At 41.0% G+C, this 18,632-nt stretch overlaps 1 protein-coding gene across 1 annotated transcript in view; it reads left to right on the forward strand.

Moving 5' to 3' along the window:
• The window catches only part of EFCAB3 (EF-hand calcium binding domain 3), a 74,373-nt gene extending 55,741 nt beyond the window's left edge, over nt 1–18,632 (forward strand). Inside the window, exons 19-23 of the mRNA XM_041726842.1 lie at nt 754–874; nt 7,411–7,604; nt 7,960–8,144; nt 15,415–15,537; nt 18,306–18,632. Coding sequence (XP_041582776.1) covers nt 754–874; nt 7,411–7,604; nt 7,960–8,144; nt 15,415–15,537; nt 18,306–18,632 — 950 coding nt within the window. The remainder of the gene's footprint in view (nt 1–753; nt 875–7,410; nt 7,605–7,959; nt 8,145–15,414; nt 15,538–18,305) is intronic.

Raw genomic sequence — 18,632 nt, forward strand, 5'->3', positions numbered from 1 at the left:
ACAAATGAATTTTTTTTTTTTAGAAAAAGAAAAATGCTCTTTCTCATGCAAATTTGGGGTATAGACCATTCACTATTCCAAAAATATCCTCCTTACCCTGATGAAGTCCGCCCTCAGTACAAGGACTGGAGAGTCAGCTGGAGGTTAAAGAGCATATTCTCACACAAGGTCATAAATGAGGTGGAGGTGTCCTTAACATACTGTTATTAGTCCTCTGAGGATTTGTTTATGAGTTTAACAGTCTGCATGGGAAAACTAACTACAATTTGTGTCATGTTTTCTAGGGTAAATATATTCCAAATTCCAAATACTGTATATGGTTTTGAAAATACATTCATTCATAGGCAGTGAACTGTCCTTAAAAGAGGCAGAAGCTACTGCTTCAAGTACTACTGTAATAATGAGGGTTTGCCTGCAAGCCTGAGATATGTTTATCAGCAATTCCTTTACCCAGAAGAACAAGACAATAGTCCTTAATGCATAGGTCGTGTTTATGTTAAATGTATTAACTTATAAGTCAATATTTATTTAGAAGTCATGGAACTAACGTATTTTTTAATGATTAATCAGTCTATTCAGTAATCAAAATTACCTTTCTACCAAATGAAATGGATTTTGAATGTTTTTCTATAATTTTCTAGTACCTGGATTAGTATTAATATTGTAAATAAAATAAAAAGACTGTAAAAGGCTTATTACTTCTTTGGATAGATATTTTTTCAGAAGGCATTTTGAATTTTTTCCCCTTCATAGTTCCAGAAAAGGAAAAATGTTTAGACTTAGCTGGCAACCCAGGGATCCTGTTGTTTGAAATCCTATCAAAGCTTGTAGAGACTTCAGCTTTACCAAGAAAGGCTATAATGGAAATAGTAAGGTAAGTGGCAAAGAAGGATAAAATCAGCCTTCATAGAAGCACTTATGAAGATATTTACAAAGCAGTCACATCTGATTAACATCCTAGTCCACAGGGTATGCTCCAAAACAAAGGAGAAGGGGTCTGTGGCAATGCTCACATGCCACATGAGACCTGTTCCTTCATCCCCACTCTACTAACTCCAAAATCACTAGATAGACCTCAGACCATCTCAGGGCCTACTGAGGGCATAAGATGGCCAAAAAAGTTCAGACTCTCCTACCCTAGGCTACAGAATCCAAGAAGAGTAAGACTTTTCCAGGGATGACTTTGGGTGGCCTTGGAAATCTAGTTTGGAAGATGTTTCCATTCATGCTGGAACTACCAGGGGCTCCCAAGAGATCTTTTGTTTTTTGTTGTTTTTTTTTTTAATTTTTATTTATTTATTTATGATAGTCATACAGAGACAGAGAGAGAGAGAGGCAGAGACACAGGCAGAGGGAGAAGCAGGCTCCATGCACTGGGAGCCTGATGTGGGATTCGATCCCGGGTCTCCAGGATCGCGCCCTGGGCCAAAGGCGGGCGCCAAACCGCTGCGCCACCCAGGGATCCCCCAAGAGATCTTTTGACTCTGGGATAATGTAGAGCGATTCCAGACCTCCCAAAGTAGCCTTTGGACTGTAGCTGAGCCAGAACTGGACTTGCAAATAGAGGATGAGGAAACATTCTCACACCCAAATGTGCTTTATTCCAGTAAATACTACTAAAGATAAATTTCCTCAATCTATTTTCATCATTGTATTATAGATATTTAATATTGCTGTTAGCAGTCCTTTTAGCTCATACTCTTTCAAAGCATCCTGCTTTCCCTCTTAGACTTAAAAATACAGAATGTTTTCAGAATCTTCAATGGGTAATCTCTCTATGCTATCCTATATCTGTCAGATATAGACTCAAAGGGTACATAAAATTCTACTCTTTATTCCAGTTCAAAGGCATTTATTAAATGCCTGCTATTGGTACACAAATTAGGCACATTGCTTAACTTCTCAGCCTTGGTTTCCTCACCTATAAAATGGAAACAATAATAATACCTACCTTACAATAATAAAAATAAAAATACCTACTTTATAGGACAGTTGTGGGGATATGTGATAATGCAGGTGAAGTGGCTCAATAAATATTCCTAGAGCTCAATAAATATTATTATTTTGTGGAAGTAGCTAGAATAGTCATATAACATATATATTATTTATTTTAATCCTCACCTCCTTAATGGATACTATTATCCTCATTTTACAAATGAAAAACCTGAAGTACAGGTAGTTAAGTAACTTGCCCAAGGAGCAATGGCACCTGGATTTTAGCACAGTCTAATTCTAGAACCCATGCTCTTATCCATTCCCCTAGACTGCCTTTCACACCCAGTAGTGCTCAGGAAATCTTAGCTAGTGTTTTTATTATGACAAGGATTTTGGCTGTTACTTATCATAAACCTGGTTTCTAAGGAAATCAAGTGTTTAATACATAGCATTTGCATGTAAGGAACTTAAAATATAAATTGAGAGAAAAGCCATAAGTATGTAGATAACTAAATATGCAGAAGTGAAGTGACACAAAATATATCACATAATTAATTGTCAAATGAGGGGCAAAGAATCATTCATTCCTGAGAAAGCTGATCTTGAGTTGGTTAATCCTAGATTTTTATAGGTATGCCCATAGTTGATTATAGCATTTATTGAGCATAGCATGCTGAGTGTGCACTTTACATACATTAGCTTTTTTGTGGATTACTGTCTCCTCCCCACCTCCATGACTTGCCCACTCCACCATCTATTCTCAGCACACCCTCTGCCTACCTGATGTTTTGACATGTACAGCACCAAATGATCCTTTTAAAACATTATCAGATCATGTTGTTTCTCTGCACAAAACCTTCAAAACTCTCCATTCCCCTCAGAGTACAAGCCTCACACTTTACATGACTTACTGGCCCTCTAGGTGATCTGCACTCACCTCTGAACTCTTTGACTTCATCTCCTGCTACTCTGTTCAACCCATGCTGGCCTCCTTGCTGTTCCTCAAATAGACCAGACATGCTCCCACCTCCAGGCTTTTGCACTTGCTGCTCCCCCTATCTGGAATGCTCTTTGCCCAGATATCCACATGAGTCACTATCTCCCCACCTCCAGGTCTTTGTTCAAATACTGTCATATAGTAGGGACTTCTCTGTCCCCCCATCTAAAATTCAGCCCTCCTACCACTCCCTGTCTCCCTTTCTCTTTTTTTCCCCACACTATCACCTTCTAGTATAGTATATAATTTACTTACTTATTTTGTTATGTATTTTCTCATGCTGCTCTCCATGAGAACAGGGATTATTTTTGTCTGTTTTATTCACTGTTATATCCTTAGTGTCTAGAAAAAATTATTTACACTCAATAGCCTTCTGTTGAATGACCTCATTTAATCACTACTTCAACCATGTGAGGTAGGCTCCAACACCCGTTTGACAGGCAAGGAGAACATGGTGTAGAGAAGATCAGGCTGTATACCTAGCCCAGATCCCTCTCTAGGGTTCCATCTGCTTACTGGGCAGTTCCATAGGTACCTCAAACTCAAAATGTCAAAACCTAATTAATCTCCCTCACCCAACCCCACTTCTACTAGTTCTTCCACTTGGCTTCCAAATGTCAGTGAGTGACTCCACTGTCTCACTGTGTTTATCCAATTGCCAAAGACCCAGCATCCTCCTCAGCTGCTGCTGCTGCTCTGTCAATCCCCACATCCAACCAATCATGAAATCCTATTTGACCTCCTAAACCTACCTCTTAACTGTGCACTTCTCTCTATCCCCATGGTGGGGAGGGGGTGAGGAAAAAAAGCAAAGGACTGAGGACAGAACCATGAGCAATTCCCATACTTATGGAATGGAAAGAAAAAGAGAAGTCAGCAAACGAAATATGAGTCAAAACATTAGTCATCATGAAGGGAACCATGACAGTGTGAAGTCAAAGAAGCCAGAGCCACAGAGAAATCCAAACCAGGATAGACCTTCCCCCAGTATTAAATGCTAAAGTGAGGCCAGATGAAGTCAGAACTAAATGGGTAGAGTTAGATCTGACAGTTAAGATGGTAGTTAAGAAATCATAAGGGAGGGGCACCTGGGTGGGCTCAATTAGCTAAGTGTCTCCCTTCAGCTCAGGTCATGACCCCAGGGTCCTGGGATAGAGCCTCAGGTTGGGCTCCCTACTCATCGGGGAATCTGCTTATCCCTCTCCCTTTGCCCCTCCCCCTGCTTGTTCTCTCTCTCTCTCTCTTTCTCTCTCTCTCTCTCTCAGTAAAATCTTCAAGAAAATAAACTTAAAAAAAAAAGAATTTTAGAGGGCAGTTAGGGAAAACACTGGACAAGAGATATCAACATAATTTGGGAAACTGAAAAGGAAATGGATGACTGTTTACCCGCTGGTGAGCTCAGAACAAGTTGACACCTGAACACCTGCTGTGGAGAAGGTCAAGAAGCCAGTTCTCATCATAGAACACCTGACAGGCTCAGGAACTGAGGCACCAACAACCTCTGAAAGTAGGGAGCAGGAGAATCCTGAAACAGAAAGACTGGTTTTTATTATGACAAGGATTTTGGCTGTTACTTATCATAAACCTGGTTTATGTTTATGAAAGTAACATGAGAAGCAGGTTGACCCTTAGATTCTTTTCCCTAACCCCACACAACCAAGGGACTGCCTTGACAATTACCTTTCTGAAGAAGATGTACCAGAAGTATTGTTTGGACTCAGGGATATCAGACATAACTAAGTATGAAGGTATCAGAGTGGAAACCCAGAATTATGTGAAAGTCCACTTATTGAATGATGAGGCCCCCCCACACACCAGTCACCTTCCCCTTCCCTAGGTCCCAATGTACTGACAGCTAGATTCATACCACTCAATTAAAATATCAGACAATCCCTCACCAGGGTAACTGACTAGCCAAGAGAGCAAAAGCCATGGATAATCACAATTAAAAGGCCTCTTAAGGGCATCTGGGTGGCTCAGTCCATTAAGCTTCTGCCTTCTGCTCAGGTCATGATCTTGGGAATCTCAGGATCAAGTTTCTGCATCAGGCTCCCCACTCAATGGAGAGTCTGCTTCTCCCTCTGCCCCTCACCCCGCTCAAGCTCTCTTGGTCTCACTCAGTCTCTCTCAAATAAATAAAATCTTTTTTTTAATCTCTTTAATTGGGCTCCACCCAATTAGCTGACAGTGAAGTTCCCACTCAATACGACCCACCATACCAAAAAGCTTCTAATTGGTCTTAAAGAATGTTTACTCTCACTTTTAAATATGAATAGGCATCCAGGAACCAAAAGGGATTTCAGGAAAATCTGTGTTATTAAAGAAAGATCGCAAAAGGAAATAAGGGAAGAAGAAGGGGAGGAAGCCACTAGTTATAAATACAACATGGTATGTAACCGGTGAGCAAAGATTAGTATGTCAGGAAAGGGGAGAATATAGACTGCAGCAGTGTTCTCAAATTCTAGCACACATCAGATCATCTGGAGTGATTGTTTCAACATTGCTGGATCCTAGGGTTTCTGATTCAATAAATCTATGTGAGGATCAAGAATTTGTATTTTGAGGGGTCAGTTTCTTATTTTGGCTCAGTTGGTTAAGCTGCTGCCTTTGGCTCAGGTCATGATTTCAGGGTCCTGGGATGGAGCTCCATGTCGGGCTCCCTATTTAGCAGGAAGTCTGCTTCTCCTCCCTCTGCCATTCACTCGCCATGCTTGTCCTCTCTGTCTAATAAATAAATAAAATCTTAAAAAAAAAAAATTTGCACTTCTGGCAAGTCTCCAGTGCTGCCGATGCTGCTGGCCTGCAAACCACACTCAGACCTGTAGAGTATGCAGAGGATACTTGGAGGGAAAGGAAAGGTGAACCTTGAAGGACCTGGTAGGAATTAAATTACACTAAGTGTTAATATGTTTTCAGAGAAGAGTGAAAGCACTGGGGATGGTTGGTTTCAAGGACAGGGAAGGAATTATCTGATTATAAGCCAACGCTAGGAATTCCTGGGTGGCTCAGTAGATTAGACATCCAACTCTTGATTTTGGCTCAGATCATGATCTCAGAGTCATGGGATGGAGGCTTGTGTTGGGCTCTGCTCCCAGCAGAGAGTCTGCTTGGATTCTCCCTCTCCCGCTGTTCCTCCCCTACTCGTGCTTCCTCTCTCTTGCTCTCTCAAATAATCTTTTTTTTTAATAAATAAATAATCCAGGCTTCAATCAGAATGCTATTGGCACATCTACCAAACCACTGCTGCAGCTCCAAAGTTTAGAATGAGTTCTTTCCCTCTTTCTGAGAAGAAAAGAGAAAAAAAAGTTGCCTGTCATCATCTCAGATCCCATTGCTATAAAAGAAAAACCTGTCTACATAATGATGAGAAACCAAGGTGTTATATTTTGTCCTCTGGGACATTAAGAAGTGATGCTCCTCTGCCCAGCATGCTGAGAAGTGTGAGGTCTTCCACATTTGTACTGAAGCCCCACTACACCAAGTCAGTAAGAAACAAGTCCTTCCCTCTCAGCAGCCAGATCTCTACCACAGCTGCAAGGGAAATCCACCATTCTAGCTACAAGAAGGAATCTGATCTACCATTAATATTTAAGGCATGCATGTCTGTACATCAGATGTTATGTTTGGGGATGTTTGTGCTATGAATGAGAGTCCTTTAGCATACATAGCCTGATGTAATTTTAGAATTTATAACATAAATGCATACCAGTAGATCTACTAGATCTGTTTATACACATGTTCATACACATACACACACACACAACTGCAAAGAAATGTAATCAGTAGTGATTTACCAAATAGTAAGATTACAGGTGATATTTTCTTTTTTATACTTTTATTTTTCAAACTCTATGCAATAGGATTTCTTTTAACTAAAAGTTGCATTTTAAACTCAACATAGGGCAGCCCCGGTGGCGCAGCGGTTTAGCGCCGCCTGCAGCCCAGGGCATGATCCTGGAGACCCTGGATCGAGTCCCACGTCGGGCTTCCTGCATGGAGCCTGCTTCTCCCTCTGCCTGTGTCTCTGCCTCTCTCTCTCTCTCTGCATCTCTATGAATAAATATATAAAATCTTAAAAAAAATTAAAAAAAATAAACTCAACATAAAGTAATATAATCATAGGTATGTTTAATATTTACATTCAAGCTGGTACCACTTAAGGTTTTGTCAAGATCACAATCAATAGATATTTTTCTAGACAGGACTAAGGAGTTTGGGGCAGAGGAAGGAAACTAAAGCCCAGAGACTAGAAATATAAACTAGCCAAATAGCCTGTGCAAAGTATTAATAGATAATCTATAAATGTCACAGAAATAAGCATTCAATAATATTGAACAAATATACAAATTAACTTTAAAATAAATGTATTCATCATGCAACTTGCAACTGGACTTTTTTTTTCTTTTTGTCTAACAGACACTTTTTCAGTAGGACTATACAGCACTTTTTATTCTTTTATGGATTAATTTTTTTTTTAGCTATTTCCAAAGAAAATTCCAGGAAACCACATCAGGAATGTCGTGGAGCCCCTACACTACGGATTATGGAAAAAGGAGATTTAAACTAGATATATGCACACCTCCAAGTTCAAGCACAGCTGCCTTTGCAAATGCTGCCCGGATTGCAATAATGAGAGAAAAGGATTTACTTAAATTTCTTGAAGAGCTCAAGAGTAAGAACCATTTGTCCTCTCCCATTGTTGTAAAGGACTTATCTGTACATTACTAGTCAGAAATAAATAGTAGAGGCCAAGTGCTATAAAAGCAGAACCACAGTCTATTCTGAGTGACAGATATCATTTGAAAACAAATCTACATCCTCACCTGAGTCCTCCTGATACAAGTGAAGCCTAGAGTCTGGATGAAGCCTAGATTCTGTGGATGGGGAGGGAGGTCAAAAGAGTGAAAAAAGGGGTCATGGCCACTGAGAAGACTAGGCACAGAGCAAAACAGGCACTGCATGCATGTCTTTTATGTAAATTTATTCCTACACTGTTCATAATACCATTTTTGTTTTTATTTTTTAAGGGTGCAATCCTCCTTCAGGTAGCCCATATTCAAAAATACCCGTCTTTCCATTGTTTCCTAATGTGGACGGGGTGGTGATGGGAAAGCCATTCAAAGACATACAGAAATTAGAAATGCTAAGGAAAAGAGAGCCGCTGAACTTCTTTGAGAACTATTTTTTCCATAAAAGGGATTGGAAAACACAGGTAAGATGCTGGTTATGTCACATTACTTAATTTAAATACTTAGGTTTTCAAGTCCTAATTTAACAGAAGAACATCTTTTTTGAGATTTTCGGTTTTCATTTATTTTTTTTTAATTTTTTGTATTGGAGTTCAATTTGCCAACATATAGCATAACACCTGGTGCTCCTCCCTCCAAGTGCCCCCCTCATTGCCCATCACCCAGTCACCCCAACCCATTTTTAATGACATTTTCAGTCATTATATTTCAAGATTTCTATTTATTCACGAGAGACACATAGAGAGAGGCAGAGACATAGGCAAAGACACAGGCAGATGAGGCAGGCTCTCTGCAAGGAGCCTGATGTGGGACTCAATCCCAGGACCCCAGATCACAACCTGAGCTGAAGGCAGACACTCAACCACTGAGCCACCAAGGTGCCCCTTAGTCATTATATTTCAAACCAGATTCCATAGCTGTGCTCCTAAATTTAAGCCCAGGTATAAATATTTCATTTAATTTCAACAAATAGTTAAGCTTACTGAAAACTACCTTACACTTGGGGATAGAGGTGAGGAGTATAAGAATAACAATAAAAAGCTCCTTAAATCCTACCTATGCCTGCTCTCCCTTCAACTTAGTGGCCAGAAGCTGCATTTTGGGCTCCCTCAACTGGCTCTAGATCCTGGTTGGGCCAGACACCATGGGATGAGAGGACCAGATCCTCAACTGAGTGGAATGATGCTGTGACGGAGGCACCACCCTGCCCTTGGACTAGAACTCTACTTATAGTCCAGCTACATCTTCTGGCCTCCTTCAAGCTCTGAGTTTTATTCTGTCAGGCCACCATGCCTTGGTTTCTAGAAATTCTCTGAGGAAACTCTGGCCTTACTCCTGGTTTATGACAGGCCTCCCAGCCTGCAAAACATCAAGATTTGACTGGAGACCAGCCCACCCTGTGAGGCATCTCCGGGTTCCAGAAGTCCACGTGGTGTTCACATCACAATAGAACCTCTTAGAAGAAAAATAAATAAATAAATAAATAAATAAATAAATAAATAAATAATAAATTTAAAAAAAAAAAAAACCTCTTAGAAGGCCTTCCAGGCATAGGGTTTAAGAGTCTCCAAGGCTGGAATGAGGGGGTAATGGGGAGTTGCTAATCAGAAGGCATACAATCTCAGTTATGCAAGATGAATAATTCTAGAGATATGCTGTACAACATTGTGCCTGTAATTAACAAAATGTACACCAAAAAAATGTGTTAAGAGCATAGATCTCATGTTAAGTATTCTTACCACAGTAAAATAAAAAATTTTTAAAGATTCTAGAAGAAAACAACAGGTGTTGGCAAGGATATAGAGAAAAGGGAAAGCTCATACACACACCCACACACACACACACACACACATATACATAATGGAATATTGCTCAGTCATAAAAAAGAATGAAATCTTGCCATTTGGGGGCAGCCCGGGTGGCTCAGCGGTTTGGCGCTGCCTTCAGTCCAGGTTGTGATCCTGGAGACCCAGGATCAAGTCCCATGTCGGGCTTCCTGCATGAAGCCTGCCTCTCCCTCTGCCTGTGTCTCTATGTTTCTTATGAATAAATAAATAAAATCTTAAAAAAAAAAAAAAAGAAATCTTGCCTTTATGCAACAATGTGGATGGAGCTAGAATGTATTATGCTAAGGAAAAGAAGTCAGTCAGAGAAAGACAAATACCATATGATTTCACTTATATGTGGAATTTAAGAAACAAAGGGGAAAAAAATAAGAGAGAAGAAACAGACTCTTAACTATAAAGAACAAACAGATGGTAACCAGAAGGGGATGGGTAGGAGGATACGTTAAATAGGTGATGGGGATTAAGGAGGGCACTTGTGATGAGCACCAGGTGTTAAATCACTATATTGAACACATGAAACTGATATTACTGTATGTTAACTAACCAGAATTTGAATAAAAACTTTTAAAAAAATAAAGACTCTTGGAACGCCTGGGTGGTGCAGCAGTTGGGCTACCTTCAGTTCAGGTCATGATCCCAGAATCTGGGATCAAGTTCCACGTCGGGCTCTCTGTGGCAAGCCTGCTTCTCCTTCTGCCTGTGTCTCTGCCTCTCTCTCTCTCTCTCTCTCTCTGTATGTGTGTGTCTCATGAATAAATAAATAAATCTTTAAAAAAAATAAAAAATACAATAGAGGAGTATCACAGTAGCAGACTTGATCTTTATCTCTCCAGATGAACTCATCATATCCACAGGCAGATATTATGGACAAGTTGGACATTAGGGAAACTTTATTCCCCTTTAAATTTATTTCCCGGGGGGATCCCTGGGTGGCGCAGCGGTTTGGCGCCTGCCTTTGGCCCAGGGCGCGATCCTGGAGACCGGGATCGAATCCCACGTCAGGCTCCCGGTGCATGGAGCCTGCTTTTCCCTCTGCCTATGTCTCTGCCTCTCTCTCTCTCTCTCTCTGTATGACTACATTTTAAAAAAAAATTAAATTTATTTCCCGGGATCCCTGGGTGGCACAGCGGTTTAACGCCTGCCTTTGGCCCAGGGCGCGATCCTGGAGACCCAGGATCGAATCCCACATCGGGCTCCTGGTGCATGGAGCCTGCTTCTCCCTCTGCCTATGTCTCTGCCTCTCTCTCTCTGTGACTATCATAAATTAAAAAAAAAAAAAAGATATAAATTTATTTCCCAACACTAAGCTCTCCACCTGTGATCCTTATCTGTTTACTGTCAATCTCTTCAGAATATAAGGGTCATTTAGGCAAGTACTTTCTTTCACGATCCCTATCACCTAGAAGATTGTCTCTAATCATATCAGCAGAGAAAGTGTCAATAGCTTCCTAAATGGTCCCCTTTTATCTTTGTCCTCTGCAGTCTATTCTCAACACTGCAACCAAAGTGGCTCCACTAAAATCAACTCAAAACTTTCCAAAGGCTTTTCATATCATTCAGAGTAAAAGCCAAAATCTTTACTATAACTCACAGAATCCTACACAATCTAAGCCTGAGACTTCCAATAATGGTAGCCACAGTGGCTATTTAAATTTAAAGAATTGGGCAGCCCTGGTGGCTCAGCGGTTTGGTGCTGCCTTCAGCCCAGGGCCTGATCCTGGGGACCTGGGATCGAGTCCCATGTGGGCTCACTGCATGGAGCCTGCTTCTCCCTCTGCCTCTCTCTCTCTCTCTCAGAAATAAATAAAATATTTTTTAAATGTTTTAAAAAAATAAATTTAAAGAATCACCTGGGTGGCCCAGGAGGTTAAGCGTCTCCTGATTTTGGCTCAGGTCATGATCTGAGAGTCCTGGGATGGAGCCCTGCAACTCGGCTGTCCGCTCAGCAAGAGGTCTGCTCGCTCTCCATCTGCCCTCCCCACCCTACACTCTCTCTTTTTCTCTCTCTCTCAGTAAATAAATCTTTTTTAAAAAAGAGAAAGAGGGGGATCCCTGGGTGGCGCAGCGGTTTGGCGCCTGCCTTTGGCCCAGGGCGCGATCCTGGAGACCCGGGATCGAGTCCCACGTCGGGCTCCCGGTGCATGGAGCCTGCTTCTCCCTCTGCCTGTGTCTCTGCCTCTCTCTCTATCTCTCTGTGACTATCATAAATAAATAAAAAAATAAAAAAATAAAAAAAAATTAAAAAAAAAAAGAGAAAGAGGGGCAGCCCTGGTGGCGCAGCAGTTTAGCGCCACCTGCAGCCCGGGGTGTGATCCTGGAGACCTGGGATCGAGTCCCAATGTCAGGCTTCCTGCGTGGAGCCTGCTTCTTCTTCCTCTGCCTCTCTCTCTCTCTGAATGAATAAATAAATAAGTCTTTTTAAAAAATAATAAAAAAGGAGAAAGAAAAAAGAAGAATTACTGGTTTGGGGAGTACTAATCAACAAGAATTAAAATACCATACACCACAGTGACAAGGGAGATGAGGAGGGTTGTACTCAGAATTAAAGTTTTCCAAGATCATTTTATTGTTTGAGTAGAGACTTAGGATATTGGCCAAATCTATATTTCATTAAAGTTATAATAAGTGTTTAAAATGTGAGGATAATCAGTAAAATGAATCATGAATAATTTAATGAATAATTTTTTTTAAATTTATTTATGATAGTCACACAGAGAGAGATAGAGAGGCAGAGACATAGGCAGAAGGAGAAGCAGGCTCCATGCACCGGGAGCCCAATGTGGGATTCGATCCCGGGTCTCCAGGATCGCGCCCTGGGCCAAAGGCAGGCGCCAAACCGCTGCGCCACCCAGGGATCCCTTAATGAATAATTATTAAAACGAGTAACTCAAATAGAAGGGGGAAAGAACAAGAAAAAAAGGGAAAACATGGAATAATAGAAAGTACAAAAAAAATAGGCAGAAAAATCCAAATATATAAGCAATCACAATAAAAGATAAAATATACTAGTTTTTAAAAAAGTATTAAAAAGGGAAAAACAAACAATGGATCATCTTTCAAAGTCTAAAAGGATACTAAGACTGATTTTTAACAATTTTCAGGCATATATTCTTTAAAGGAGACATACCTAAAATATAACACAGAAAGTTTGAAAGTAAAAGGACAGAAAAAGATACATCAGGCAAATACAAATCAAAGTGAGCCAGTATCAATCTATTAATATGGGGAAGGTAAAATTTAAGGAAAACATAACTAAAGATAAAGATGATATTTAATTTTTTAACTCATCAGGAAGATATATAACTATCCTGATCGTGTATGCATCTAGCAAATTGACAGATAAGGTGACAGTTAACAGAATTGTAAGGATTAGACTTTTTAAAGGCATTATGCATGCTAAAAAAGTGAATAGGTAAATCCATAGTCACAATGGGAGATATTTATTATGCATCTCCAGAAACATAAAGCAAACATAAGAAACACAAAATCTTTTATTTAAAAAATTAAAAATTAAAAAAGGAAATCAACTGATTTTACAAAAAAAAAAATGTTATCTGTTTAAGGAAAAGAGATATGGAACATTGCAGAATCAGAATCTAGGAAAAGTTGTTTCAGGACAGGGGGAGCTTGAATACATTAGTAGCCGGGAAGAAGGGCCCTGAGAATGATTCTCCTTTAAAAATATATATATTGGGAAGCCTGGGTGGCTCAGTGGTTGAGCATCTGCCTTTGGCCCAGGGCGTGATCCTGGAGTACCAGGATCGAGTCCCACGTCAGGCTCCCTGCATGGAGCCTGTTTCTCTCTCTGCCTGCCCCCCTCTCTCTCTGTGTTTCATGAGTAAATAAATAAGAATCTTAAAAAATATATATTAAAAAAATATATATATATATTTATTTATTCATGAGAGACACACACACACAGAAAGAGAGAGAGAGAGAGAGAGAGAGAGAGAGAGAGGAAGAGGGAGAAGCAGGCTCTGTGCAGGGAGCCTGATGTGGAACTCGGTCCCGGGACCCCAGGATAACAGCCTGAGCCGAAGGCAGACACTTAACAGCTGAGCCACCCAGGCTTCCCGAGCCGTGATTCTCAATCCTGGCTGCACAACAGAACTACCAAGGAGAACCTTGAACAACCCTGTGTTCAGGCCACAACCCTATCCAATTAGAGCTGGGGATGGGGCTTAGGCTTCAGTATTTTTAGAAGTTCCAACATGCAGCCAAAGCTGGCAACCACTGCCCAAGGAAGAGAAACTGAAGATGGAAGAGGGGGCAGGACTAGCTACGGAATTTGTGGAGCCAGGGGCAAAATGGGAATTTAGGGCCCCTTCTCCAAAAATTACTAAGAATTTAAAGACAGCAACAGCAGAGCAATAAACCAAATTCAGGGATCTTCTAAGCACATAGTCCTATGGGATTGCACAGGTCACACACCCATGAAGCCAGCCATGGAACAAGGAAAATCTAAGGGAAATGGTCCAGGAGGGGAATTAATAAAGATACAGGGGCCTTGGAAATCAGGAAAAACTCTTACATATAAGAGGCAAGGGCAGAGGGGTACCTGGGTGGCTCAGTTGGCTAAACATCTGCCTTCAGCTCAGGTATGATCCCCTGGGTCCTGGAATCAAGTGCTATGTTGGACTCTCTGCTCAGTGGGGAATCTGCTTCTCTCTCTCCCTTTGCTTCTCCCACTCCCCAAGCTTGCACACTTCCTCTGTGTCTCTCTCTCAAATAAATAAGATCTTTTAAAAAGAAGAAGCAACAGGGCAGCAGGGCAACCTGGGTGGCTCAGTGGTTTAGCGCCTGCCTTCCCCTCAGGGCGTAATCCTGGAGTCCTGGGATCAAGTCCCACATCAGGCTCCCTGCATGGAGCCTGCTCCTCCTGCCTGTGTCTCTGCCTCTCTCTCTCTGTCTCTCAAGAATAAATAAATAAAATCTTAAAAAAAAAAAAAAAGAAGAAGAAGAAGAAGAAGAACAAGCAACAGCAAAGAGGAAAAATCAGGCAACACAATGGAGAAATCCTAAGGTGCAAAAAAGAGTTAAAAGAATTAATGTTATCTAGTCCTGGTGAGATGATCATTAGCTGAGGGAGTGTGCAGATCTGGTTTTCTTTTTCTTTTCTTTTTTTTTTTTTTTTTTTCAGATCTGGTTTTCCAGCAGCCACTAGGATGACAGCTATGAATGTCTATAAGAGGGTTAAGAGCATTCAATGAAGAAAAGTAATGTCAATCAGTCCCAAGGGCCTGGATGAGACTGGGTACTACACGTTTTCAAAGAAAGCAATCTGGGGCACCTGGCTGGCTCAGTTAGTAGAGCATACAACTCTTAATCTCGGGGTTGTGAGTTCAAGCCCCACACTGGGTGTAGAGATTACTTAAAAATAAAATCTTTGAGAAAATAAAGAAGAAAGAAGGAAAGAAAGAAAGAAAAGAAAGAAAAAGAAAGAAAGAAGAAAGGAAGAAAGTTTCTACTAGCATTGTTCAGCAGCCCAGGAACAGGGAAAACAGCCAGTTCCCCAGTTGAAGTTTGGAAAGTAATAGAGGTTGTACTCTGTGGAGGGCACCTTCTTTATTTTTCAGTGCTTTGTGATGGCTTGGAAAATTTGGCCAGGACAGAGTTGGTTCCCTTCCACCCTCCGTATCTATCCCACACATAAACCATCTTCTGGTCTACATTTCTGAGTAAGTTTCATTATGAAAGAGAATTTGCTAAATGCTCATTTATACACAGCGCTATACCAGGAGCCCACAAAATATGGACAGGTGGCTTAGCAATAACCTTATAAATCAATACAAACCCCTTCCTAATATGATGTGTTTCGTTTATTATGTCTTTGTTGTATAATTCAACCCAAAATATATCATTAATCTTCTTTTTTTAATGCATAAAGGCAGAAAATATAAAGCCTATCGACCCAGTCTCAGGCTATCCAAGTGACATCCTGGCTATTGACCAAATATTCAAGAAGAAGCAGAATTGGACGGTGATGGATGCAACTGCTATTAAACAGCATGTGAGTGTTCACTGTTGCATCCCTTCCCAGAATGTGTTGACAAGAATATTTTCCACTTCAATACTACAACCATACATCCCAAAGATTTTTTTTCCAGCTCTACGTCTTTAAAATAAGACAAGATCATTTCTCATTATAATGATGCTTCTTGCTCTATGATCCAGTGGATTCAAATGTTAGCTGTTATAATTCATCCTGCTAATCACCCATGGAACCATACCTAGCATTGTTTCTGGGACATTTGTTTGTGTCTTGCTGGAAATAGCAACTAGTTAAAGCAGTAAACCAGCAGTTATAGTGAGCAGGTGTACTAAGGGAATCATGATTGAGTGCTATTTCTTATAGCAGCTAAAAGAAGAGTTTAAGTGCACTTCCTAGGTGCCAGGCATTAGCACTCTACAAGTACTCTACAGGCACTAATTCATTTACTTATCACAACAATCCTTCCAGATGTTATCATTGTCACTTTATAGATCTGTGTAGAGAGATTGACTTGTCTAAAGGCAGAAGTAATAGAGGAAGTAATAGAGCCAGAATTATAAATATGAGGAGCTTGGCTCCTTGAATCCACACTCTTAACCATAACTCTACGCTGCCTGTCTACTTTTGTGTCCTGACATATTAGCAACTTTTGTACTCCACAGAGACAGACTAGGGTGTTAGTATTTCATGGCACCTCCCTTCTACATTTGACACTAACGATCAAACTCTCCTCGACATTTTCTGCTTCCTTGGCTTTTTTTTTTAAGATTTTATTTATTTATTCATAGAGATGCAGAGAGAGAGAGGCAGAGACACAGGCAGAGGGAGAAGCAGGCTCCATGCAGAGAGCCTGATGTGGGACTCGATCCAGGGTCTCCAGGATCACGCCCTGGGCTGCAGGCAGCACTAAACTGCTGCGCCACCGGGGGTGCCCTTCCTTGGCCTTTATAATACTGCATCTTGCAACTCTGTGTCCCTCCCTCTTCCTTTTCTTACTTGAATGTTCATCCCTTAAGTCTTGGTATTTCCTTGTTTTCTAGTCCCATCCTACTGCTCTTCCTGTTATATACATTCATCCATTCATTTGTTTAGTAGATATTTATACACTATTAACAAAGTTCTAAGGCAGCCTGGGTGGCTTAGCAGTTTAGTGCCGCCTTCAGCCCAGGGGGTGATGCTGGAGACCCAGGATCGAGTTCCGCGTCGGGCTCCCTGCATGGAGCCTGCTTCTCCCTCTGCCTCTGTCTGTGCCTCTGTGTGTGTGTGTGTGTGTGTGTGTGTGTCTCATGAATAAATAAATAAAAATCTTAAAAAAAAAAAAAAGTTCTAGGAGCAGGGAATACCACAGCAGGGGGGAGGGGGGCATAGTTCCTCCACTCCATGAGCTTGGAGTGAAGGTGGAAGATAAGAGAAGGAAATATACAGTGGTGATATATGAGGATCAATGAAACTACAGGTAGTCAATACTGCATGCCACAAAAAGACAAAGGAGTGGGCCCAACCTCTGTCTCATCATGGTGCATATTAAGTGAAGGAAAAGCTAGGGCAAGTATTCTTCAGATGATCTCAGTCTACCCTCAGTGTTTCAGCTGCCACCTATATACTGATAAGGTATAAGTTAAGTTTGTCACTAACCTAGACTTCTCTCCAGTACCTTTGACTCATCTCAATGTCTGATGAACATTTTGACCTGTCTTAGCATATCAAACTCTATACATGTCCAATTCAAACGCATCATCTTGCATCAAACTGGCTCTTCATTGGGGATTCTGTATCTCAGGGGTTGATATCACCATCTACCCTGTCACTGAAACTAGAAGGCCAGGAGTCATCCTTAATTTATATTTTGTCCTCGCTCCTCATATCCATTATGACCAAATGTGGCGATTCTTGTTCTACTGAAGATTTTTCAAATCTCTCCCCTTCATCCTCTCCCTACTGCCTTAACTGAGGCCCTCATTAGGTCTTGCCTGGACGATACCCTCCAACCTCCTATCCCTCCCTCACAGCTGCTCGCCTCACCCATTCTCCACACAGCTGCTGATCTAATGTGAAGCTCTAGCTACATCCCTGTCCTCCTTGCAGATGAATGTTTCCCTCTCCATAGTGGCAGGATTTTCAACTATATATTCTGCTCCACACACTGAGATTTGTCTTGCTTCCATCAGCAACAGTGGCTTACTACTACTACTTACACTCAGTGATTTTCACTTAGAAAAGGGCTCTCAGCCTCACTGAGATAAGTCTAAGGGCCATGACAGCAGACAACACTTTGCCCACCTTATCTTCATCATTCCCTCCCTCTCACTTTCAAAACTTGATATTTTAGCAAAACCGTGCTTGTGCCTCCTACCAACTCCAGAGGCTTATCAGCTTTGACCCTTTATTTATGCTGTCTCCTTTCCCTGGAAGGGACCCCCTCAATCTGGTCAAATCCTTAAGGAACTATTCAGCATCTTCTCCCTCCCTGCCCTAGGTTGGATTGAATGCCATCCTTGGCACTCCTTTTAGAACCAGAGACTATTTCCATCCCACATTTCCTCCTTGGTTTAGTATATTGTGTTTTTAATATTGTCATAAATGTGTTATCTCATTATTCCCAAAGTGGACATTTTGATTGCCCACCAACTCCTAATTCACATGTCTTCAAGAGGTTCCACCCAATGTATAACCTCTCTGATTTTCAACTAGCCTGGAAATGTAAGTCTTGAGATATCTAGAATTGTGGTTCATAAGTCAAAGATATGTTACAGTAACTACTGCAAACGTCTGTTCTCTCACTGCAGGTGAAGAGGGCTACAGATACCTATAACTTGGGAATTGCCCTTGAACACCGGAAAAACATGCTAAACCTCTGGCGGAAGATCCGAGGGGATCTGATTGGAATAGACACTAAAAATGAGTCCTTTTATGACACCTTTTCTACCTATACGTGGTCCTGGAATGTTTGCCAAGAATTACTTTCACCGAAGGACTTAAGGTTATATGATGCATACATGAATAGGAATACCTACCACAACTTTGTATTCTCTTCATCCTCAGATATCAGTGAATGTGATACAGAGACAGGAAGAAAAAGAAAACAGAAAGGTTTCAAAGGGTCTCAACAATGA

Source organism: Vulpes lagopus, chromosome 12 (genome assembly GCF_018345385.1).
Source record: "Vulpes lagopus strain Blue_001 chromosome 12, ASM1834538v1, whole genome shotgun sequence".
Classification (NCBI taxonomy): domain Eukaryota; kingdom Metazoa; phylum Chordata; class Mammalia; order Carnivora; family Canidae; genus Vulpes; species Vulpes lagopus.